This window comes from Harpia harpyja, chromosome 12 (genome assembly GCF_026419915.1).
Source record: "Harpia harpyja isolate bHarHar1 chromosome 12, bHarHar1 primary haplotype, whole genome shotgun sequence".
Classification (NCBI taxonomy): domain Eukaryota; kingdom Metazoa; phylum Chordata; class Aves; order Accipitriformes; family Accipitridae; genus Harpia; species Harpia harpyja.
In genome coordinates this window covers 27,336,797-27,363,101 of record NC_068951.1, presented here as the reverse complement: position 1 = coordinate 27,363,101, position 26,305 = coordinate 27,336,797, and the positions used below count along the sequence as shown (strand labels likewise).

The 26,305-nt window shown below is 37.1% G+C and overlaps 1 protein-coding gene across 1 annotated transcript; it reads right to left on the bottom strand.

Moving 5' to 3' along the window:
* Positions 1–1,966: 1,966 nt before the first annotated feature.
* GRK7 (G protein-coupled receptor kinase 7) lies at positions 1,967–26,305 on the bottom strand. Its single transcript, XM_052804321.1, has 4 exons — positions 22,886–26,305; positions 21,685–22,122; positions 7,290–7,561; positions 1,967–3,002 (listed from the first exon to the last, which is right to left on the bottom strand). Exons 1-4 carry the CDS (start codon positions 23,486–23,488, stop codon positions 2,660–2,662), a joined length of 1,656 nt encoding a protein of 551 aa, XP_052660281.1. The 5' UTR covers positions 23,489–26,305; the 3' UTR covers positions 1,967–2,659.

Genomic DNA, 26,305 nt, shown 5'->3' with positions numbered 1-26,305 from the left:
AATTTTTAAAAGACGCACTGAAAATGCTAACAGAAATACTCTGCTCTATCTCTTCATAGTGCAAAGAGAAGTTGTCCACGTTCTGAAACAGAGAATTTTAGAAAATTAAAATGAGTAATTTCAAACTAACACATTCTTCTCTCTCACACACTGTGCCAAACTGTGCATTACCAGACTTCTGATGTGCTTCTTTGAATGATTCATGGAACTCTTAACATTACAATATCTCACTGATACACATCCTGCTGGGATTTATTGACACTAACATTTCTAAAACTAAATAACCTAATGTTACATGCCCATGATGTCCTGAATTCACAGATCTCAGTATTGCAATACATTTTGAAACACCCAGACTTGCAACACCTGGTATCATAGCGGATACATGATTCTAACATGACATTAAATTCTGGTTCTGTCTATACATAACCTCTTCCATATAGGAACATCTCTATATTGAAAAATTAGTTATGCAGTAGAAAACCTACAGCCATTTCAGAGTACTGCTTTATGGCTGTGAAGGATTTGTGAAATGGCATTTCTATGGATGTGAGGTATACCAATCAAACCAAAGGTTGATGCCACTAGCACTAACAGCTCTCTCCTAGCTGTAATAAGGGGGGGGGGGGGGTGGTGGTGGTTTTTTTGTGTTGGGGTTTTGTTTTTTTTTTTTTAAATGTATAAAGTTTTCTGTCTGGCTTTCTTAAATATATTAGCCTAATACCACTCGGTGAGAGCTTTCTACAGATGGGAGCAATGAGAAATAAAATCACTGGATGTCAGCAGTGGAAGCACTCTCCTAAATCCGTGACAGGACCACATGACTCTCTTTCCTCTCAACCTCCTCTGCTTTTCACAATCTGTCAGGATCATCCTTCTCAATTAAAAGCCCAAGTCAGAATTCAGCTTATATTGTTTTAAACTATTTGACACCAACTCTCCCCTCAAAAGGCAGACAATTATATGCTCATAATTCATGAACAGAATTATCCACTAATCCTAAGTAACACTGTTCTTCATGATTTTCACTTGAAAATTATGTATATAAAGCACTGGAAAGGCAAATTTAAAAGGAAAAAAAAAGGGAACAATTCTTTTTCTACTTAGAACAATACAATGTATTACCAATGTATTCCTTAGCTGTGACTAAATCACTTAAAGTATTTAAAACTAAAGAGTTTTTGATTACTGTAATGTTTGGGATGAGCTATTAGATTATAAATAAATACTACAGCTATGTGTTGCACATGATAGACATGACTACAGAAGACATCATATCTATTGGTTTTCCTCTTTTAGATGTGTGAGTTCAATCCCAGTGTCTATATAAAAGAAGTCTTTGAGTTCAGTAGGAGGTTTGCTCTCTGAAAAATAGGAAACAGGGTATTAGCAGCCTCCAGGACTCCAAGGAATGGAACAATTTCAACTCTCACTTTAGTCAATGGAAATTATGGCTAGATGGATGACAGTAAAAAGCATGCAGAATCAGTTTTAAAAGTTGCTGCAAACAACTGCCACCTATTTTCTTACCACAGAAAATCAGCAGGATGCATCTCATGAGTGATTCACTTCAGCAGTAGCAAATATTCAGAGAAATGTTTCCAATTAATTCGATTTAGGTTGTCATAAAATTGAAAAATAAAATACATCAAAATTTGCACAAGAATCAATGAACATTTGAAGATAGTGTCAACTTGCAACATAACCTTTCCACCATTACAGCACTTAATAGTATAATGCATTTTGCAATTACTGAAGTAAAAATTTATATTGCACTGAAATAAATGTCTTGTAAAAAGCCAGTTATAAATTGCTTTGGTCTATTTGTAGCTTAATTTATCACCAAAATACAGAAAAATTATCAGGAAACCTGATAGTTTAAAAGTGATTGTCAAAAAGAACATGTATTTACTTATAAATACTTTTTCTTTGTATATGGTATTATCACTTAAAAGAATACACTTAATAATAATAAATAAATGCTTTATTCAATTAAATTAGTGCAATCTTATCTTCACTCTGTCAAAAATCAACTTTGAAAAGAGTTTGATCCTGTTGGGTCCTACTTGCTAGTGATATGTAGAGCCTTCTTTTACATTTTATGACAATTTGAACATATTACAATCAAACCACCCAAAAACTAATAGAAATTAAGAAAACAACAGACAGACTGGCTAACCAATAAGATTCCAAGTTTGACATCATATATGAGCTCCATTGTCTAACTGAGAATATGACTTGAAAATTAAAAAAATCTTTCCTGAAAACTGTAGACTGAGGAAGTGTTAGTAGAAATAACAAGAAAATAGAAAGAAAACCAACAAATCATTGTATTCAAAATGCTAGTCAGTCATTTCCAACAGGTGTTGCCTCTTCACTCCATTATTGCTTTTTGTATTTCAGAATTTCTATCATTTTAATGTTCTTAGAGAAATATGGTTCTTCATCTTGATAAATCTCCAATAAAACAAAAATATTATCTCCTTTGTTAGAGCAAAGGAAATAATATAGTCTATACAGCTGGTGGTCCTACATAGCCTGTCAATGTCCTATTACACTGATTGGTTCTTCTTTAACAGATGCACTGAGTTTCTGAAACAGTGTCAGAATATGGAAAGTTCTGAGGTGGTTTCTACTCTTTTTGTTAATGATGTGATATTTACAACAACAAACAAACTCCTGACTTAGCTTCACCTCCATTTGCGTAACGCCCAGAATCTACTCTGTTAGGATCATTCAGTTCTTCAAACAGTCCCGTTTCAATAATTTCTTCCTGCCAGGCTATAGGGACAGCACCTGTTGCAAACTTTTTGAAAAACTTCTTATCTTTGTCATCAAACTCAATTCCTCGTATTTCAGAGAAGTCAGCAATGTCTGCAACATCTTTGGCATAGACAACTGATGGATCTGGCACAAACGGAGGGTCAACAAGGTTTGCCTCTAGCCTGTGGAAATTTATTGTTTTGAAGAAACTATGTTTTCTTGGGTCATCATCTTCATTTCTGCAATAAAGCAAAAGTTTGCTAATCAGTATGATGTTTTGCTCTCAGATAGATACAGGTGTGTCTTTGTGTTGTATACGTGAGTATTTTAAAGTAAGGAGATATATATATATATAAAAAATGCAATGCTATTCATTTTTTCATAACCAAAGAATGCTGCATTGCACAATATAAGCAAAGCTGAGAAGGAGAAAACATCCTGATCCCATTATTCATTACTCTGCCTCTCAGGGTAAATCAGTCCAGGCAAGGTGCCATGCAAGAGCTGCAGTGCTGCTTCTGGCAGCGCACTGAGATACCCATATACAAAGATACACTTTAACCAGAACTGAAGGTATAGCAGGATGGGGAGGGGGAGTATCAGATTTACTGTCCAACAATGAAAGTTCAATGGTTGGCTCTATATTAACTAGGATAAGAATATCTGTTAAACTCTAGACTGTGGTACATAGGGTTAATACATCTACAGACTGACTCTGAGGAACAACAGTGAATAGGAAACTAGTGACAAATGACATTTCTAGTTTTATCTTAATTCAAAGCAGCTATGCATTTACATAATAAAACTCAGTTATGTCACTCTAATAAACACTCCAAGTTTTAGTGTTTTGTTTTAGTGTCACTCTAATAACCACTCCTATAAATGAACAAAGATTTTAAGCAAAAGATTCACAAATTATTACATTAGCAAAAGTATGTGTGCCACTGTCACAAACATAATCCTTTATTAGTATTGTTAAAACCCAGTAATAAAATCCAGAAAGGACTAAAATAATTGTAAATACATATTTTAAGTACATCTTACGAAAAACAACTGCAGACCTCAGAGACAACTTTTGCTGTAAAAGAAACAGTGAATTGTTTCATTGTAGACCCACAGAGAGACTTGTAGGATATTCTGATGATAAGAATAATCTGAGCCCCAAATGTGTGCTTTTTAAAGCATGACCAAGGACCACACCTTTTGAACTGCGCCTCTAGCATCAAGGCATACAAAGTTTGAGTTTTGAATTCTAGTGAAAGGAGGTGCAGAGAGGGCCGCTGTATTTTCTACACCTATGCATTCTTTTTTTTATGTATTTATGGATGCACTGGTCTTGAAAATGGTAACGTAGGAAAAAAATTTGTCTGGTTTTTGGCCTCAGAAAATGGTAGATGCTAACATGTGGCTTTTTACTTTTCCCACTTCCTTACAAAATCATATATGAAGCAAAGTGTAAGCCCTCATGTATTTCTAGATAATGTTCTATGAATGAAATGTAATGCAAACCTTTGGCCAGTCTTTTTATCTTTGCAAATGTGTAGAAGCACCATATAGAAGAAGTAGATTTGTCTGACTATAGAAGATCTTCATTTTTTAAGACCTCACACCATCTATGTAGAACAGCTCCTCCAGCTTGCCACTGCTGCCAGTTCCTCATAAGCTGTCCTGCCATGCTTCCAGCCTGCCTTAGTGCTATCCAGGCACAGATGAGATGAAGCTACCAGCTGCCCTTTTCATCTCCCTTGTTAGAAAATTTTCATTTTGTGCTTCTGCTGCCTGGTTCTTCTGAGCAGGTCACCACAAGCCACTAACCACCGTACATCATCATGACCAGAATGCTAAATCACAACCTGAAGAATGACACATGCTGCCATCTGGGCACCCTGGGCAATGAAACTATGATGTTTTCAACCCAAAGGAGCCATATGAACACAATTATGACTGTATAGATTAAGGCAACAGGGATCATGACCTCTGCATATGCATAGTCTTGCAAAATCATCTCCTAACTTAACTAGCTAGTGATAACCAAGTACTTGAGCAGCCCTTGAGCATGATGTTATTTATTTACATTCCATGTTAGCTTGAAGTGCATTAGAGTTGCTGTTCAAATTAACTAGTGTCCTGAGAACACTGGTGGGCTAGTAGCGCTGACAATCCTACTGGGCAGATGCACTCCCAAAAATTTCACTTTATTTTGCTTTTCCTTTCTGTAACATAAACCAAAAAGCACTAGAAGCTGGTGAAGGCTCCAGAATGGATTGCTGCAGTGTTTCTCCTCCTGATGTATTTTCTGACACCACCAAAATCATAAAAAGTTTAAAAAAATAAAGCTACAGGAACGCCATCTACTGGAACCAACTGAGGCATCTTCCAACTAGCTGGAAATGAACTTGAGCTCTTCCTGTGTGAACTGCATGTTTACATAACTTAAATAGAAAGAGCAAATGAACTCATCTAAACTCTGTCAATTTTGTATTCCTCCATTAAAAAAAAAAACAACAAAAAAAACCCCAACACCTTACAGATTTGGGATTTGAGGTGTCAATCCCAAAAAGCTTGAGTGGAGAAAAAGGGTTACATCTTTCCTGAGTTAGCTAGTGACATTGAGTCTTCAATAAAAGAGTATTTTAAAGAGTCAGGTGTACAAAGTAAAGCTGTCCTTGAGAAGCTTTAACTTATGCAACAGGCACTTATGTAGATAACCCAAGGTCTTGTTGTCCTTAGTAGAATTACAGTACTAATCTTTACATAAGGATGAGCTGTCCTGAATAGTATCGCCCTGTTTAAGAGATACACGCAGGCTTTTATTCCATATCATGCCTAGGCATGGTATACATCCTATCGTTTTCCTTCTCTAAATATGGCACGTAAGAGTAAGAATATCTTAAATAGCAGAAAATTAAAAATAATCTGTGCAATTACCTTTCTGTGTACATTTCTCCCATTGCTGAGAAATAATGAGACCATAAGCAGACAGAATGATTGTAAACGATTCCCCTGGCAAAGGGAATGTAGTTACAGTAAGTGAACAGCCTGTTGCTGGTTTTGCTTCAGACTTGCTGAATGAACTTGACCAAGTCACTCAGAATCTCTAAATTTCATTTTCCCCTACTCTGAAACGTGCTTCCTTCACAACATGCTGTAAGACTAAATGTCTGCAAAGCATGCTGACTTGTCAGGTAGAATGCTCTAAATGTTTTGTATTAAATTTATTTTTAAAATAAACTTTTTAAACATATTACAAATAATACAGATTTTGTATCAAACATACTCCATGTGCTGTTGAAAATATTTTTTTTTTCTGCAGCCTTGCGGAGTTGTTGGGAAAACTCATGAGGCACAAAGAGTAGTTGTCTTCATTTAGCACTAGAATAATAAGAATATGTACATTAATGATATATTACCTTTCATTGAAGTTAATTCTTTCATGCAAATGTGTAACTAACATTTTGCAAAACTGTTCCACGTTGTTATGAAATATAAATTTAGAAGACTATCTGTGCATTTTCATTAAGTCCCTGTGTCTATTCCACCTTTAGATTGGAAAAGCACCTGATACACATATTTGTAATCATAGGTGATTCAAATCATGGTGTATTCTAAAGACAGGTACTATCAGTTTCCTATTTGTTTCTTACATTTTTATTATATTTCTTTTATTTTGTCTATATTGCAAATGCAGATCACCAATCTGTCTCATTAAAAATGCAATGAATGATTTATTTATTTAGATATATATGTACACACACACACATCAGAGGGATCAGAGATATTACAAGTTAAATATTACAATGCTTATCTTCCTAATTTTCTTCTTATTGAACAGTTACTGGAAATTGCTAAGTCAGGGACACATCCATCAGTCTTTATCAACCCAAAGCCATGTCTGAAATCCCCAAAAATGTGTTGCTTTACAAGAATTTGTGCCTAATATTCTTTTCCTCCCTTTTCTCCCTGGGATGAGTCAGGAAGACCAGAACCTCTACAAGATTTTTTTAAAGCACTTGAGTAAAGCAGAGGGGTTAAGGTTTCTTCAGTAAGAAGCCACTGACGCAGCCTTGCAAGTCAGGTATCTGCAGGGAAGAGAATCCACATTGCAGATTTGGATTTTTGCCCACATCATTCCAGTAAGTGATACAGCCTAAGATTCTGCATTCAGTCTGCATTAGCATAGATGCAGGTATCTACTTGAATATCCTTTACCTTTAGGAAAGAAAATGTAAGAGAAATGGGCTGCTCCCTTCTCCCGAAACTATATAGAGTCTAACCCCACAAAATACCAAGAAGGGAACTCCTATGAGTAGTATGAGGTAAGGATGGACAATCACACTATTGCAACAAAATTCCTTATTTCCATATTATCTTCAAAACTTCCCACCTCTCTCTTCCTAGAAGTGAAAGGGAAAATTCAGTACTCTGTAGAAAGTCAAGATCTAACCTCATTTTGTGTAATACATAAAATAATAATATTGTTTGCAGCTTTAATCTGGCTTTTACCGAGTTTGAGAAGTAAGGCATACCTGCTTCCTAAACGATTCTCTGTTTTCTTAGCCAAAAACAGTCGGCAAATATCTTTCACTTCCTCTGTAAAGCTGGCATGTTCAAATTTCACCTCATCTTCCAGAGTTCTTCTTTTAACCTCATCCTTACCGACCTTTTCTTTGAAATCCTTGAATGGTGTTCGCCCAGCAACCATCTCATAAATACTACACCCCATAGCAAACCAGTCCACCGGATAGCTGTAATCTTCCTCCTTCAGGATTTCTGGAGCCATATAACCATTTGTCCCAGCCTATTGTAAACATAAAGACAGATTTACTATACAGTGTCAGTAATGAAATGCATACAATTAAACAGACTAGTCTATAATTCTTCCAAAATATTAGTAATACAATTGACATATTTTGTATCTAGAAACTCCATATAATTGATTTTTTTTTCCTAGAAATTCTGAGGTATAGCTCTGTTTTAGCACATGGACTGTATCTGTCTTTAAACATCTTAGCATACGGGAAAACTGTCTTAAGTATGCTCTTCAAAGGTGCAAATGCCTATGCAATTTCTACCTAAATGTGGTTTCTTTTTAAACTAATGTTTAGCTTGCTTTCTTGTTCCGTATTAATTTTTTTCCTGTTGAAGACACTGTTGTCAGGTTTGTCCTGTAAACAAAACTAGCAATCAATTTGAAAAGATTAAAAAAAGACAAAAATCAGACAATCACCGATTCCCTCCCCATTCAGTGGTTATAACTGGTCCAACACGGGGGTCTGCTGCCAATGAGAAAATTCTCATCAAGCTGGTAGATAAGCTGCATGAGGAGGTTCTCACCCGCACTCCCTGTTGGTTTCTGGAAGGAATTACTACCATCAAGAGCCAAGAAAAACTCTTAAAACCATTCTAAGAAAGTAAACCTATGAAAATTATAATTAGTAAATTACATGCATTCAAGTGAAAGAACAAGTTTGTATTTCGTAACTGAAAAAAGCTCACTGAATAAAGACTACTACTATATGCAGCACTAATGGACCCTTCCCCAAGAGAAGAAGTGACCGCTCTTTGAGAGGGAAATCTGTCCGCTTCCTTCCCAGATCAGGCCTGGCACGCTCCCCTTGGGGGACAGACTGCACAGTGTTCAAAATAGCTCCTGCTGCCTCTGTCTCGAGGGAGCCGATTCACCTGGGAGGGAAGAGAGGAGGTCAACCTCTCTCCATATGCTTTCTGCTGCACTCTTACATGACTGAGGATGTGAAATTTCAATCAAAACAGCATTCCCTCAGCCAACCCAACATTTCCTGCCGCGTCTGATGCTGTATCTTATATATTTACCAGATTCAGCTAACAGCGGTAACTATAGAAGACGTTCAAGCAACTTCTGACATATCTTTTTGAAATACTGAGACTGATGTATTAGTACTATTACAATTTAAAATGAAAAATTACGTTGTGCAAAATCCCACTAAAGGTTATTCAAGATGGTCATTATTGCTGCTACCAAAACACAAGTAGTGACAGAGTTTCACTTCAAAGTGAAACAGTTAGAAAAACATAACTAGAACTAGAGCTCATTTGTGCATATTATATTTGTAAAAAGCACAGGCTCAACACATGAATTTTATTTTACAGGGTTTGGGTAACTCCTCTAATTTTTACAACTTTAGGCACAGTATTTCTGAGCCAGGTCTCCCTATAAACTTTAGCTCATGCCACTACACATTATGGCATATACTCTACCGTAAACAATGTGTGCAAGAGGGAACTTCTTAGCATCAATTACAACATAAGTCTAAAGGACAGAAAATAAAATCCAGTTTGTTTTCCCTCTTTGTATTTTTTTTACTTTTAGGGATATAGAGCGAAATCCTCCATTTGGTTGAAAAACAGAAATGAGATGAGAAGAACAAAAATATCAGCCAGGTTGGAAGAAAAAAAAAAAAAAAAGAAGTTTAAAAGTGAACTATTGTCTCCCTCACTAAAACCACAGAAGTGCAGAGGAGCCATATGGGCAATGCAGCAGCTGACATCATTCCACATGTAATTTGTACTGTTTGCATTGAATTTCTCTAAGTAAAAGTTAATATTGAGAGATACCCTGACAGTATTACATTTTCATGTATGATTACTGCTCCATTCAGAAAGGGGGACAAGTGCTCAAATACAGACCACAGAACCCCAGATCCATCTGGCCTCAGATCATGAAACCTGGAAGGGAGTGGAGGGGTTGAAAGCAGTAGAGAAAATTTGGTACAAAAGGATGCCCACAGAGCTCATTGCGGGTTACTGAACACAGACACTAAACAGGCTTCTGCAATATTTTTTGTCATTTTTTTTTTTTTCCTCCTTCTGGAAAGCAATAAACATTCTTATTTTTACTGAGATGAAGCTGGGGCACTAATGCCTTGAAGAACTGATGAGTCATATCATCATCAAAATGTATCCTGACAGCACAGTATGGTCCTTCTGATAAGACATTACTTTGCTGCAACTTAGCATCATCATAAAGGAACTGGAAAAATCTGACATGCAAAAGTCAGAAATCTGCAATAATAAATGTGTCTCAAGGCAGTTCCTTTCAGACTGCCTCTTTCCTTCCACTTGTGTTCTCTTCTTCCAAGGCTGTTTTTTCAAAAGAAATAGTTGCCAAGTAACTTCAGTCTCTTCCATGTGCACCTTCCACTTAACCTTCAGTAAGTCACACCATACTTCGACATGGTACTCATGTTTCTCAAGAACAGAGAAAGCAAGACCATAATCACAGACCAGAAAAACTGTATGACCACAATTTAATAGAAAATAGAGATGGACCAACAACAGCTTCCTTTCAGACCGAAGTGAAAGACTGTGGATGGGGTTACTGTGAACAAGAATTACACTTCAGAATTCTAAATTAGTAGCACTGTAATCTTTTGAGCTGTTGTTATTGACCTGATCCAGCTCAATCTGAGAGAAGTCTAGTCCTCTGGTATGTCAAACCATTCCAATTCAGAATTTTATGAGAGCTGTTTTTCTCATGGAATTTCATAAAAAATTGAACCTGATCTTAAAACAAACTTCTCCCAATCCTAAAGCTTTTCTACGATTCATAATGAAGGAACAGGCTGAGAAGCAGGAATCTAAATCTAATCTCATAACCCCTGAGACTCAAAACCCACTGAAATATCACCATTTTATAGCAGAAACAAACACATTTCACAAGTAGTCAGCAGTGATGATTAAGGGGGAAGAAACACATGAACAAGCAGGGGGAAGAAATACGTAAATCTCTGCAATCATTATCAAAACAGGAATTTGAAGAAAGGAAGAAAAGAGCTTAAATTTTAGTCTTTTCCACCTACTTCTACATGTGTGGAGCTTTGGCAAAATCATTTGGGAAGAAAGATGATCATTTGGGAAGAAAGATGACAAAGTCCTAAGCATTTGCTGTATCAGGGAACACAAAAAAAGGAATTATTTAACCTCCGGAACTGCAAGAACATACATCTTTCAAATAAAGATTTAATTCTGTCTTTGGGGAGTAGACAGCATTAGAGGGAAGCTAAAACCTAACATCGCTGCACTAATCATTATGGAGAACAAGATGTCAAAAATCAGATAATCTTTCAAGGAAAAGAGATCCTGTGGCAACATGAAAGGCAGCCTCAATGACTCAGGAGAGGTTTATTGAAGCAGGTAAAACAGAAGGTTAGTGAAGGGAGTTTTAAACTGTACAACTCTCACTAGCAGTAGTGAGATTTGAGCAGCAAAAAAATAGTGTATTAGGTGGAAAATGTATCCACCGATTCCCAAAGCAAAACTGAATCAGAGTAATGAGTTAAGTTACTCTCTGCAGGCCAAGAGGTAAAAAAATATACTGTAAATTTTACTCAAATGTAAACAGGAAAAAAAAAGGACAGAGAGCGAAGGAATTAAAAGATATCACAAAAAAGATAAATGCATCATTTTTGAGAAGGGGTCTATTTTCCACGGGCTGGTATTGAATATTTAATTCAGTTAGGATTATCTGACCATGCCTCAGAATGGATACCTGTAAGTATGGGTTACTGGTATATCTATCACAAAAAAAAATCATTAGGTTTGTATGATTTAGTAATTGTTTTCACTCAATACAATTTATAAGTAAATTCAGAAGTTGTGTATTAACTGAAAAACACTTTTTCTTACTAGATCTTATTGTACATGGTTAAATTCCACTCTTTTAATGGAAACAGGGAAACTGAAAAAAAACCACACTCAGAAAGTTGAATTCCTTTGTTGTCAGCTCTACACTACTAGGATGTGCATTGGGTTTTGACCGAGACCAAGACCAAGCACATTGTTTTCTTCTTTTCTGTAGCATTCCTGATAAGACCAGGAACCATTTGAACATACCTGTTGACTACTCAAGTGATCTTACAGAGACACATAAACACATGGAATTACCCCTTCACTGACCTGGAAGCGTCTAATGGGACACAATAAAAAAAAAAAAAATCACAAAGGAGCCAAAGAATGTTATATTATCCCAACTTTTTTAAAGAAAGCAGAAATCATATGCCATTGCAGAGGCACGCAACTTTGAAGTGTAGTCAGTGCAACACTAGGTATTTTTTGCTTGCTCTCCATCTAATACTGTCTTTTGTGATGATGAGCAGGATGCCTTACTTGCGTATGTGGTTTGAAATATAAAAATAGTCATTAAATTTCAGTCAAATTTTAATTGACTTGCTTTTGAAAAGGGTTAACACATCTACTTCTTCCTTTATTTCTCTATCTTGAGAACAACCCAAAATACAATTTTTCAATAATCCTCTGAAATGTAATGACCAAATGCTGTCCTTGGATACATCAGTGAAGAAGTTCTGCTAAGTGGAATTGTTGCTTTGAGTGTGGTTTGACAGGACATAGTAGAAATGACTCATCTGAAATTATACAAATGTTTCTTTTGTGAAATGTGATCTTGCATAAATTTTTAAAAGGTCACATAATTATAATCTTTTAATAATACAAGATGTGATCCTGAGAAGCACTAAGTGCACTCAGTTCCCAGTACAGTCGGTGGGTACTTGGCACACCACAACTTCGAGCAGAATGAGGCCCACGGTATAAGTACACTCATACAACCTATTCAGATTGCAGTCCTGAGAAAGGAAAGTCCCTTGAACACTGCCATTACCCCAGCTTCTAGCAGATGCAGGGGACAAAGATACAGAACTCTCTGGAGCGCTCATCAGCACAGAAACAGGCAAATGAGGAGAAACGGGATTTAGATCTCTCTACCTTTTCCCACAGATCTCTGCAAAACAAACTCAATTGATATCACAAACCAAACAGTAAAGCAAATCAGAATGTCTATCTTTTGTTTGCCATGGCACAAGAACTGTTGAACAGAGGAAAAAAAACAAGCTGAGTTTAGCTCTATCAGCTGTTTCCTGGGGCTCAGTCCTTCCTTCCTCCAAGGGGTGCCACTGCCTGCTTTGTTCTCTTGTCCAGCTGTTCCTCCACTCCTTCAGCAATGCCCTTAATAGACCCTGCAGGAATGCAGGAACAAACCACAGAAAACTATTCTCTGCACACAAGCTAATAGGCCCTAGATGTAAAGCAGAACAACTGATCTGCCTCTGTCACTCACTTTACAATCTTCATTTTTCTCCCAAGAGGCACTGTGAGGACGAATGGAGCGTAATTTAAATGAGTCACACAGAATTGCAGTTCCTCCACACTTTCTCACCACATGTTCATACAGTAACAAGAAGCCAGTTGATAAAATGAATAGGCAACTATGTTTGAAAAGAAAATAAAATCAAATCCAATTAGGACAAAAGGCACCCTTGAGAAGTCTCACAGAACAAAGATTTTGCTCTATTTTTAATGCTTAACAAAGGGAAGGACCTTATGATGGGATGGCCTATCATAAATTGATGGGCTACTGATTCAGAAGAACACAAGGACTGTTCAGAGTACCAGGAAAAGATAATGAGAAAGACTGTATAGGAGCTTAAGAGCTACTGAATCCCACATGCTTACACAAAATTCAAGACCAAAGGTTTTTTCATTTTCACACAGGAACTTAATTTTAACAGGGAAAGCTGTCTGCCTTAAAAAACCCACACAGATGAAAGCACAAAAGGGACAAAACAAATTTCTGCTATATTAGAAAAAAAGGAAACAAAATTGCCTCTGGGTTCAAAGTCACTAACTGGAGTAGTAAAAAAATCCACCAATAGTTCTTACTCTTTCAAGCTTGGACATCAGTGGTCCTTGAAACCAAGAAGCTACACAAATGAAAGAGAAAGCCTCTTCTGTGGCAGTAAGGGCAGGCAGCCTCTATGCTCACACTTGAGAAGAGAAATAGACACAGTTATAGCACGTTTTCCAGTTTAGTTTCATGCTATATGAAAATCAAAGGGATAAATGGCTTGAGGAAGCAGAGTCCAGTAACTGAGCACCAATTTTAACTTTGGACTCTAGAGCATCTCCCTGCTTTCTTCCTGTGTGATCATGCGTAAATCACTGTCTTTGCCTCAGATCCCTACTGGAGTCACAACTTGCTAACATCCCCACTTTGGTGAAGTGTCATCAGAAGAAATATGCATTCATGAGCATTGAAGCAATCAGACATTACAGGGATGGAGCATACTGGACAAGCAGAACACTTGGTACAGACTCATAACCACACAACTAGAATTCAAGAATTATCAGGGTTTTCTAGTCTTCCTGTAACATGACTTTCCCTTTAATTTCCCTTTAAATCTCTCCTGACCATTTCCCATCTATAAAGTTGGAATAATAATACTTCACCTCAGAGATGTTTATGGTTTTATTATTTAATGACCACAGAAAACTCCATAAACAGTATTGACAAAGGAGAAAATTCTCCATCTACTTAGCTCTGTATATATTTTATGAAGCTCTTTATAATGAATGCAAATACAGTATCATAGCACAATGCATCGGTAGCTTTCTCAAAAAGGGGACATCAAAGAGAAATTCTGTATTCAGCACCAGTGTGACTGAGGGAACAAGACTGCAAGGTGCCCTAGGAAGGGTACTGGCCCTCCAATGTAGGTATAGCTCCTGTAGGTTAAGTAGTGCGAATGACAATGACGCCGGGATGGTTACTGTCTATCACTGAAATCCACGGGATTTCATCCACCTTATCTTAGTCAGGATTATGACTAATGTTGGAGATACAATTCTTTTACATGTAAATCCAGGAAGATGGGTACTGGCTGCAACAGACCAAAGGCCCATATGGCCAGTTTACTATCTGTGAATTGGCCAAAAAATGGATGCATAGGGAAGACTGTAAGAACCTGGTGTGTACATTGATACTTATCTAATACTTTCCTAGACTCCAACTGTTTGCAGTTCAAGGGCTTCCAGAGACAGAAATGGTTTCTCTCAACAATGTTGTCTTCCATCAATTGTCCACTCTCCTCCCCCTGAACCTGGATAAATTTTTAGACCCTCTAAGATCCTTTGCAGGAGTCCTGCAGCTTAACTACACATTGTGCTAAGAACGACCTCCACGTATTTTGAACCTGCTACCGTCCACCAGCAGATTTTAAACTTGAACAATGAGCAAAAACAAGGCCACAGTTTTCACTTGCTTGTATCTGTAATTTCAGGATTTTCTTTTGTCTTCATAAAAAAGTCATTATACATTTGTTAACTGAAACTACTCATCACAGTAAGCGGAATGTCACATGTGGTCCAATAAGAAGAGAAGTACTACATTCCTCACCATCCCGTAGCTTACAGTTACTGCAATACTGCTTCTGGTCAAAGCTGTCAAATCAACAGTTCAAATTATCAGCCAAATGTTGCATTTCTTACCCAATAAAGTAAAAACACCTTTGACAATGTTGAACCAACAAGTGGCCCACTAGATGATTTACTAAAGAGATCATTCCAGAATGTATATATTTTTTATAATAAATAATGAGCCTCAAGAGACAAAGGGACTAAACAGTAGTATTTAGGACTTACATGCATTTTTCATATTCAAAGAGCTAATTAAGCTTTCTACCAGCTCTAGGAACTTGATAAGGAATCTTATCTCTTGCTTTTTTATAGAACATGCTACAGCATTTATTAACTGTGAGATTAAACTGAATGAAGAACAAGGTTAAAAGTCATGCAAAGAGACCATTTTAAAGGGTTCCCATGTCTTTTCCCAGGCAGAAAAACATGTCTCATGGGAGGCACGTCCTTTGTAGCAAAAGCATTTCATGGGACACATTGCATCCTCATAATTTTAGATGACTACAGTACCCTTTCTGCCATCTCCAAAACCGCAGGAGCCAGAATGATCCCACAAAATCATTTTTGCTCCCTTCACTCTCATGATCATGGCATTCACAGTGGATAAGGTTGCATTCTGTAAAGTATATGTTTCAGAGATTTAAAAAAATCTGAAATACCTGTCATGATGACACACTTCATACAACTGTGATTATCAAAATTTCTAAGAACAAAGTTCTGCTAGTAAAACATAACGAATTTTACATGTCATACTTAAAAATGCATAAGCAGAATGGTGGTTTCAAAACTGTAGAATAGCAGCAAGTCACTCTAATCCTGAGCAAATGAGGGGCTGTCATTTTTCAAAGTGCAAAGGAAGAATAAATTTTTACAGAATCTTATCCAATAAGAATGCCATGTGATAATGACCAAAGGTCAACCGTAGAATAGCTTGCTGAGTTATTTTTTATTTCACAAGTCTAAACCCTCCTCCCGCTTCTCAACTGCCTTGAAATTAAACTGCAAGTTTCAGGAACATCTAAATAGATTTCCTTCTGTTTTCCTAAGAAATAGAATCTTATAATAAACAAACATACAGGAGGGCAAAAGGACATTTTGAGTAAGATTTTAACCAAAACATGTTTTTCCTATAAAAATATTATGATGTCCTTCAAATATATAAAACATAGCACAGGAAAACTATGAAGAAGCCTGAAACCTCTGAAGATATGAATGCACTTTTATAAATACTACAAAAATATGTTTGTCTTATTTTTCACAGTTGTTATGTCAATATTTAAGCTCTCTGGCTCACATGCATCTGCACAAAAGTACTTCACAATTTACATGCAACAGTTGCTTTGCACAAAAGCCATACCCAGTAAGGGCAGAAAGTTCTTCCCGAAATAAACAGCAAATATGCACTGACTTCTGGGAAAATGGAATTAAGTTCCTCTATATTTTGATACACGGAGGATATGAGGGTACTAAACAGAAAAACGTGCTTACTTTTCTCTCACAACCATTCTCAGGAAATTAAGTGGTACTACTCTTTTGGATAAGGGCAGGAGCATTTGACTCACGTACAACAAGTGAATTTTGAGTTGTATGAGGAAAAGTTGCAGAGACTTCAAGAAAAAGGATGCCAGGTCAAACTGTTCAAGTGGAGAAACTTGGGATGGAGGGTCCTCATTTCTGTCATATGCCAAAAGAACTAGTTCCAGAATCAATCAAGTGAGTACATAACTAGACAAAACATTTTGCCTGTGCAAAAGCCATCTTCACAGGCTCTCAGTTTCTCCTTGTTGCCCATTTCAATTATGTAAGGTAAAGAGAGTATCACATCTAAAAAGGTGTAATTTTAAGATACAATCTAGTTTATGCACGGTATGATCAACACATCAGAACAGATGCTACAGGCACATTTGTGTGAAAAGTCATAAAGATATTTCCTGAAGTCCTGAATAATTATATTACCACTGGCAAAGAGTTTATTTCTGTTTCCAGTGATGTCATTAAGAACTCTGTCTGAGTAAGTGTGCATATACACATTTCTAGGTAGATTGCACAGGTACTTGTATGTACCACAAGAAGATCCCATATAATCCATATTTGTTTCATGAAGAAAAAATACATTGTAAGTAACTTTCAGTTGCCTTCTACGTCTTTTATTTCCAAGACTGTTATTGTTCAAACTTGCATATTTTTTGTGGGATAGCTCCATTCTAAAGCCAGCTAGCACTCCACAAATACAAATCAGCACACCTTAGTGAAATTAAAGTTTTCTAAACTGTAATTATTACTGTATCAATTACTTACAACTGCCTATATATGTTCAAAATAACATTCACATAGAAAGCCAGATGATTCTACTTGCTGCTTTAGCAATTGAAAAGAAAGGGAAAAAACTAAGGCTAGGTATCCAACTCTTTCTAGACCTTTGTAAGGAGCATTGTTACTGAAAGTAGGGTATTTTTATTTATAATAGTTACATACAATTGGTATAGAGCACACGAATATTTCTCAAAAGGACTATATGTGATGACAATACTTAAAGGATACCAAGGCTACTTCTTCAATTACTTAAGTATTAAACCATCTGCTGCACAATGCTCTTTCTGCAGCATGAACACACATTACTTTGTAAGAAGACCACATTAGTCACCCATCTAAAATTCAAAAAACCTTTTCACCCACAAAGAAAATAATCTTTGGCTGGTAAACAGTACATAAACATTATAGTTTCATAGAAATCTTCACCAAAAACTTGGAAAATGTCTAAAATGGGAACTCATTAACTAGCTTATCACTTGTGCCATCTGATAACCTAATCACCTAACAAGATTTACAAAATGGATTAATGGATCCTCCAGCTGATGTATGGGTGATGTGCATTGATTCATACATGAGAGGCTAGGAATTTTTTTGATGCTTTGAAAGCAGAACAAATTTATCTTTAATGGCTTGTACGCTCATGAGAGGTGTACAAAACTTTCAGAATGCATCAAAATACTGAGGGTTTTTTGCAATCTCTAATAAAATAAATACACAGATAAATCAATATATTATATACTATTCAACGCTGTATAAGGAACGATGAAAGTCATCACATGATGTTTCTACTTCATAATACATAGCAAAAAAAGAGACACAGAGAAAAACTGCTGCTTTGTTTGACTGTCTACGATGTATTAAGAGACATTTTCATACCAACATAGTTACAGTCAAACACATGGAGATGAACATTTTTTTAAGCAGGTGCCTAAGATCAGATGTCTACTGCACATGTTTACTTGGTTCCTCCTGATACATAAAAGGTATGGAAGCGTTTTCTATTTTATTTTGCTTATTCACAAGGAAGATCCACTTAACACCTGAAGAGCTAGAGAGATCATGAAAAGATTAGCATTCAGGAAGAAAAACCTGAATCGCTGAGTGAGATTTTTAGACAGTTGTTGAAAAACCTTTCATTATTTTACTTCATCTTTAGCATCTATTCAGTTCACACCTGCAGAAAACAATCTGGAGGAAAGCACTCTATATTAAAAAAGGCACCATTCTGCTTCTTCATTTAAGAGTTTGAGACTAAAACAGGATCTCCATACTCAGAATGAATACAATCTCATAATAAAAGTAGCTTTACTGAATACAAGGCTAGCTTGCGTTGTAGAAATCTGTTCAGTGGGAGTAAACTGTTAAAATATGACCCAGAAAAGCATGCTGCTTTTTTCCCTCTGAAACAGTACTTCAGCAAAACAAGGAATTCAACAGTTGCTACTACTGATATTTCTAAGATGAAAAACAAGAAATAAAATGAAAGATCAAACGACTCAAGCTCACACGCTTTCATTAGACAGCAGAAAAAAAAAAAGACATCCAACTTTTTTTTTAATATATCACCTTACAGAAAGACCACAACAGATGCAATTTTAAAAATTATTTCTACCTTACATTTACCAAATAAACTATCTTAATTCTTCATAATATGTGTAAGACTGGCTAAGTAAAATTTATCTTAACAGATGAAATAAATGACCATCAACTGTACCAGACAACCAAACCATGGCTTCATTTGGTACTAGGGATATTAGTTAATTACTTTCAGGCAGCAGAATGACTTACGAATATGATTAAAGCGAAGTTAGGCATTATTCTTATAGTGCAATGGAACGGTATTTTAAGCATGGTATTGAAGAACCAGGTCATAAGAGAGGTTTACAAGGTTACAAGGCTTTAAAGTCAGAACTGCTGGAGACATGAATGAAGTTCAATATATTACAACATCCACTAAACCAGAAGGATTCTTTGCAAATGGATAAATAAATTGAAATGAAAAGGTTTTATGTTATAGATCAGTAGTATTTTGCCTATAATTAATGACTGAAAATTGTAAGCTTTAACTTGTCAGTTCAGACCATCATCCAAAATCTAGAAACAGCTTTATGATGTTAGGCTCTTCACTCAGATACACAGTACAATGCAGATTTGGCCTGTTTTCTGCTTTAGCTTATAACATTGCCCTTATAAACCTGTGTCCACAAAATGGTGCAACTGATTAAATTTAAATTTAATAAATCTGTCGTGGAGCCATATATCTTTTTTGTGGGAAAAAAAAAAAAACCAAAAACCAAATCTATAGAAATATCTTCTCTCAAGATTTTTTTAAAGTGATAACAATTTGGTAGTCATACTCAAAAAGCATGCTATGATACAAACTTTCTGCTAATTTTAAGTCACAATGTAACTGTAATTAGAAAGCAAAAATTAATTTAACAGCACCATTTTTATTTTATTACGGGGGTACATGGATAAGCTTAATGCAACAAATTTTGTAAAGGTGTTTTTAGGTCTTCCTGTGTATGACATGACTATAAATAATAGTAATATCTAGCTCATATAATGGTTTTTTAGTAGTAGCTTTCAAATGACTCAAATAGGGTTAGTTTATAGAAATGCAAAATAATACTGGGAATTACTATTCATTTAACCCCTCATAGCCGATACAGAAAATGAAAAAAAAAAAAATCTTCTTTTTCTTCCTTCTCCTATTTCAATTTCCTGTATGAATAAAACTGCCTTTAACAGAAATTCCTCGTAACACACTACAATCGTGTAGTATATTATTCATTGCAGCTTTTGTTCTAATAAAAGCAACCATACAACTGTGAATAGTGCTTCTAAAAACAGTGAACAACAACAGAAGAAAAATCATTATAACAACTTGATGACTGTCATAGAAAGCGAGGAGGAACAACTACCTTGTCCACTACTGCCTTGAGATTCTACCCTAATACCAACAGAAGTGGTTAGACATTTCTAAATACACTTTTTCATTCTGTTTTTTTTTCTTCTGCCAAACCCCACATATTTACAAGTACGAAAAACTGCCCTTGGACAAAATTATTTTTTTCCGACCATAATAACTGCGTGCATCTATAACTTGCAAAGCACAGCAAGGCTTATAGCTTTGGGTTCACTGATCAAAATGCCATCTTCACAAAACAACATTCCCATTTCACTTAAGTTCTATTTAAAAACCTGCCTTAGCTTTCACAGAAACTATTTTCATATCTAAAACACAATGCAGTCTCATTTTAAAATTACTTCACATCTAAAAATACATCAGCTTCCATATTTTCTCTCACTGACAACTAAAAACACTCATAATACAAACTTTTTAAACTGCCAGAAAAAATATATATCCTTCAAACTGCAAATTACTGCATTAAGTAACATCATCAAAAGAAATGTGTACTTCAAGCATGATGCAAAAGGTTACCAACAGGTCCTCTCTCTTCTACTGTATTTCTACAGAGTAACGTGAAAGACTTGAGGAGTTTAACATAAGGCAGTTAGACCCGTTTGTAAGTTTATAATGTTGCTTCCATTTCTTCATATTCTTAGTGTATTTCAGACACATTCACTCATCATATACATCTTTAAGCTCCAGATACCTTGAGAGAAATACACTTTTTTCATAGTTAAGCTACCTGAATACATCTTTCTTGTGTAAACCTCATGACATTATTACAAATCTGGGTTAGTTTGGGATGACCACAGGCACAGCTGAAGTGCTGCACAGTCTAATTCACACAGCAAAAAACAGCTGGTCATCCATCTCCCTCTTCCTATACATGCACACAGCCATGTACATTTGCAAACTGTCATCAAGTCTGCTAACTTTTCAGGAATTTGTGAGGGGAGGAAGGTTGGCAATGGTTTATTGTGCAGCACCATGAACACCTGCAATACAATCACTACCATCACTTAATGAGTAATCTGGAAGAAACTGTATTCTTCTAAGAGCAAAAACTGAATACAGAAAGAGTCATATCTTTGACTGCTGCTCATTAAACAAACAAGTAATTGGTTAAATCCCTGACTATGCACTATTGCTCAAGGCACAAGGCATCTGTGTTAGCCACTCTAAAATGACTGGCTCAAAAGTTTATCTTAAGAGAAACAACAGGTCAAGTTGATTCTACTCTTTCTGTGTAAGAGAAGTTATTTTACTACATATAGCGTCTAGAGAGTTAATTAACCAAATCTTCTTACCACCTGTCTCTTAGAATGAAATGACCACGTAAGGTCTTTAGCAAAGAACAAATCCCACGGAATTAACCCTTGGACTCATAATGCATTAGAAATAGAATACCTTCCCTTCCCACTGCCCATGTTCAATGAATTTGTACTCACCCTCTGAGTGATGCTTTTTCCCTCTTTGACTTGCACTGCCAATCCAAGATCAGACAGTCTGCAATTGCCGTTATCATCCAGGAGGACATTTTCTGGTTTCATGTCCCGGTACACAATCTTGATGGAATGGAGATGCAGAATCCCACAGGTGATCTGAGCTGAGTAATAGATGACCCTGTTCATTGCTAAACCCCTTTCTCCCACATTGTAGATGTGATACTTCAGATCCCCTCCATTCATGAGGCTCATGACAAGACACAGATGGCTTCTGCTCTCATAGGCATAAGCTAGTGTGACTATGAAAGGGCTATTGACCTTCTCCAGGATCTCTTTCTCCAGCAGTGCCATCTTCTCGCCACCTTTCTTTTTCAACCTTTTCTTATCCAGTTTCTTGCAGGCATACATCTTGCCAGTATTTTTCACCTGGATGGCACAAACCTAGAGAAGCAAGATGCACAAGGAAAGGTAATGAAGGAATTTTACACGTACAGACTGGAATATCAAGGGCAATAATAGGCAGGAACTGGGGAATTACAGATGCCTATTAGTAGCTGCTGATGCTAAGTTCTGTGGCAGAGTATATTAGCAGAGAAAATAAGGAAAAAACAAGCGTACAATCTGTTCTGTTCTGGACCAGTACAGGGTGGACCTTATGCAAAGTTCCTGAGGACACCATTAGTAGACAGGTATTAGCAAATAAAATAAACAAGGACCCATTTTCTGATCATGAGAATAAGCAGCACATACAGCTTGCATCTCCGTAGCTACTCTCTTCCATCTCAAAACAAGGTAGCCTCATCCATACTGCATTTGGGGAACAGGTCCTGGTCTGTGCTATTCTCTAAACCACACCTAGGAGTTATCTGGGAGCGCGTGAGCTAGCACAGGCTAAAACAGTGCCAAGGAGCAGACTAATAATTAACTATCTTGACAGTCATGCAAGCTTTTGTAAAGAAGCCTGCTTTTTTACTAGCACAGATACAGAATATGAGTAGCTCTTCACTAACAGACACCTGGAGCCTTTATTACAGTATAGATTAACAAACACAGCCTAATTTCTGGGAAATGGACAATCTGAAGGAGAAAGTTTTGCAAAACCTTAGACAATTTCTTAATCCATTGCCAAGTTCCTCTTTGCAAACCCACCTGCTGGTCTTGAAAGGGGAGGGATGACCCACATCCTTCAAAGTACAGCTCTTACCTCTCCAAAGCCACCTTTGCCCAGCACTCGGAATTCATAGAAGTATTTCTCAGTTACCGGCTGCTTCTCAAAAACTTTCCATTGGAGGAATTTGTCATAGAAGGGGCTGGTCTGGAAGTCCTGGAAGGGCTTGTCTTTAAGGAAGAGTTTCGTTTCCTCCTTGGCCAGCAGCATGACATTCTCATAGTCTTTCGCAGTAGCTGCCTGGCATTTGCTGGCCAAGTCAGAGCTCATGAAAGCTAGATAGTTTTTGGAGCCTGCCTTAAGAAAATTGGTGACCATATTCTCCATGGTACTGCTCTTGACATTGTCCTCTGCCAACTCCCAGTTTGACACTTCATCCAGGAAGTCCCTAGCTACCAAATATTCTGGCACTGTCTCTAAGAAGTCTCTGAAGAATTTCTTGCCAATGGGCTGCTGCTCACAGATGCTGTCATAATCAGCAACAATGGACTGTCTAACCTCTGTGCATTGATCAATCTTGGGCAGTGAGAGGCTCTTACGTCTCTTTTGCATCTCCTTGGTGTCTCCATCTCCGCTCTTCCTTGCCTGTAGATAGGCTGTGTTGGCAATCAGATTGTCAAGCCCACCCATGTCACACATCTTGGCAAGGTCTTGGGGTGGCACAGCCTAACTGAGACAAAATGAGTAACTGGCCCAAGTGCTGTGCTGTAGCTGCCCTGCACTCCTCCGTGCTAGTGGCGTGTGTGGGCTTCTGAAAAACACCAGACTAACTGCTTTTGCATTAAATACCTCTCAAGGATTTTCACTAAGTACCTTTAGGTATATGCACCATTTGTGGAAAGTGACTGGTAAGAGGTTTCTCTGTAAGGAGCTTTGAGTTTGCTATGTATAGCTGAGGGATGACATCCTAGGCAAACCTTCTCACTGGCAGCACCAAACTCACGCAGTTCAGAGGGTGTTTTTCAGACTGGGCCCTGATAACCTTTACATGTACCAAGATTCCCTCTGTATACACTGTCCCTGGCTGCTGAGAACGTGCAAAGATTCCTGTCTGCAGTACATGCACGCTCCAAACTCAGTGGCACTCTGGCCACAGTTAATAGGACAGCCTCGTATCTCCCTCGACACAGAGAACACCAATGTACTAAGAATTACATAAGTTGGGATCTGGTTTTATAAAAAGCTTTTATCACAAATCTCCCATGCCTGAAACAGAAGTTGACATAGACAAACATGAGTCATTGAGCTTTAAATTACCACACAATTCAGTGCTTTGAGCATCCAGACTTCCAAAACTCAAGTTATACTCAACATCAATGATTCTGAGCTCCACAGACACTTTGTGCAAACCTTGATGCCTCATGTGGCTCTGAGCGGATTACATGCAGAGGCTAAAACCTACTGCTGGTCTAAAAATAATGATCCCTATATATGAAACAACATATAGTTCTGACTTCATCTCCGACCCACAGAAAAAAGGAAAAACACTTCAAATGACCAGCCAGATCTTGGCAAGACACTTCCATATGTTATTGTGCCTTCAGTTTATTTTCCCTGCTGAGCTTTATGACAGTAAGTGGCAGGATGAGAAGGTGGCAACAGCGTATGGCTGAGGTGGCATCAACAAAGGGACAAAGCTGCTTATAATCAAGTGAAGGCAAATTCCACCTGACTTCACTCACTGGCTGCCTACCAGGAAGTCTGTGCCCCATTTTTTCCCCAGAAGAATAAAAATCATGTGTGGCACTTAGAAGGTTAAGTCCCCTTCTGCTGTGGGTCATGTCATTTGGCTGCTAAAACTTTCTTTAAATATAAGGAAGGTATTAATGGAACAGGAAAAGCAGTTCCATGATTCTTCCAGTAGCAGTGGGGTCAAGCTGTACTCTTGAGGTCAAGGTCAAGTTTCCTTTTCTCTTTTTTCACTCTTAGAGCAAGTTGAAGAGCTGAAGCACAAATGCTAAACATGAGGAGTAACAACAGGCACCTCTCAGACTCCCTACAGTAAGTGCTAAGCACTTCTTGGCTGCTTTTTTGTCACTCCACTACTATGTAGCATTTTGTTTTTACATCCTTAATCCTGTCTGCATTGAATCCATTTGACGTATAACTCATGCTTATACTCTACAAAACTACATTAGAGGAGTGTTTTTCTAGCTGTGATTGAGAGGGCCATCCATTGCAAACTGCTATGTGTGCAAGAGAATGTGGTGTACTCTAAAGGAGAGTATTTGAAAGTCTTGCTTGTACAGCAATCTTGGCTAATTCTGCCAGGTGAATGCAAGTATGGAGCAAGAGAAAGTTACATAAAGGGCTAAATAATGCAGACTGCAGAGTAAGCAAAACTGAAAAAAGTCAAAGGAAGAAATGCAGAATTCTGCTGGCAGCTTTCCTGAAAATGGTGCCCACAGCAACATATTCCTATAATATCCCAGGTACAGAAAGGCAAGAAAGGAGGTGGTAAAAGCTTTAATTTCAGGTCCTAAAATTCAGCAGGGTCTTTTTTACATTTAGCAAGAATGCCACCTCAGCTCAAACAGTAGCAGTATGAATGGCTGGTAGCTGGGGACATAAGGGTGAACTCAAGCTTACAACAGGCATTGATGTATTCATGTCTAATCAAATCAAGAAAATACCTAATGTTTATGGGATCTGGATGAGAAAGACACATTAACAGCTCCAAAAAACCATTCTGCTCTGTTAATTAGAATCTTTCCCGATTTCTACGGAACATAAACTTTCTCTAAAAGAACGTAACTTCATAAAAAGCAAAGTGAAACAGTATGATCTTTGGACACATATTCATTACTCCAGTCACTTTTGAGAGAAGACTCTAGCTAGATTTGCTGAATTATCCAAATCTGCCCAGCATTTATTAAACAGTGGAGAAAAGTAGATCAGCATTAATCTATTAGTTAATAATGGCTATTTAAGTTAGTGTTACCTACTCATAAAACGGTATGTTTGGGTGAGAAGTAAAACTGATTTACTTTGCATGTACAAGAGGTGAACAAATTCAGGACTAAACATGGATACTTACTAAGAACTATGCTAATGGAGTAACAGGGTATGATCTGGAACAGAAGAAAATTTCTCTGGTGCAAAGCTCACTGAAAGACTGGGACTTAAGCTAATCTTCTCTAAACTGCAGAGAAAATATGCAGGACATAAAATTCATTACCTTATATTCTAGGTTAACCTCTAACTACATAAATATCAGCTGCTTTCATTTCAACATTAACTTTCTTAATACCTCGTGTTAACACCTGTTTGAGCTGACACTTTGGAAAACGTTTCTACAATTATAATTCTCAGCTACTCTTATCATGCACGTGACGTGAACTGAAAGCAGGGTGAAAATTACTTTGGTACTTTCCATATTCACCTATAAACCAAAACAAAATGAAGAAAGAAGTCCTCTGATGGGACTAGATGGAATTAATAAAGGTTAGAGGATGG

What these genes read in the sequence shown, in the direction of transcription:
- GRK7 (XM_052804321.1), bottom strand. Translation starts at nt 23,488, where the DNA reads ATGTGTGACATGGGTGGGCTTGACAATCTGATTGCCAACACAGCCTAT. An exon ending in GCAAAGGTGGCTTTGGAGAG is followed by an intron (nt 22,123 to 22,885) that starts GTAAGAGCTGTA and finishes TTGCTTCTCTAG; the next exon opens with GTTTGTGCCATCCAGGTGAA. An exon ending in GAGAATCGTTTAGGAAGCAG is followed by an intron (nt 3,003 to 7,289) that starts GTATGCCTTACT and finishes GCTTTATTGCAG; the next exon opens with AAATGAAGATGATGACCCAA.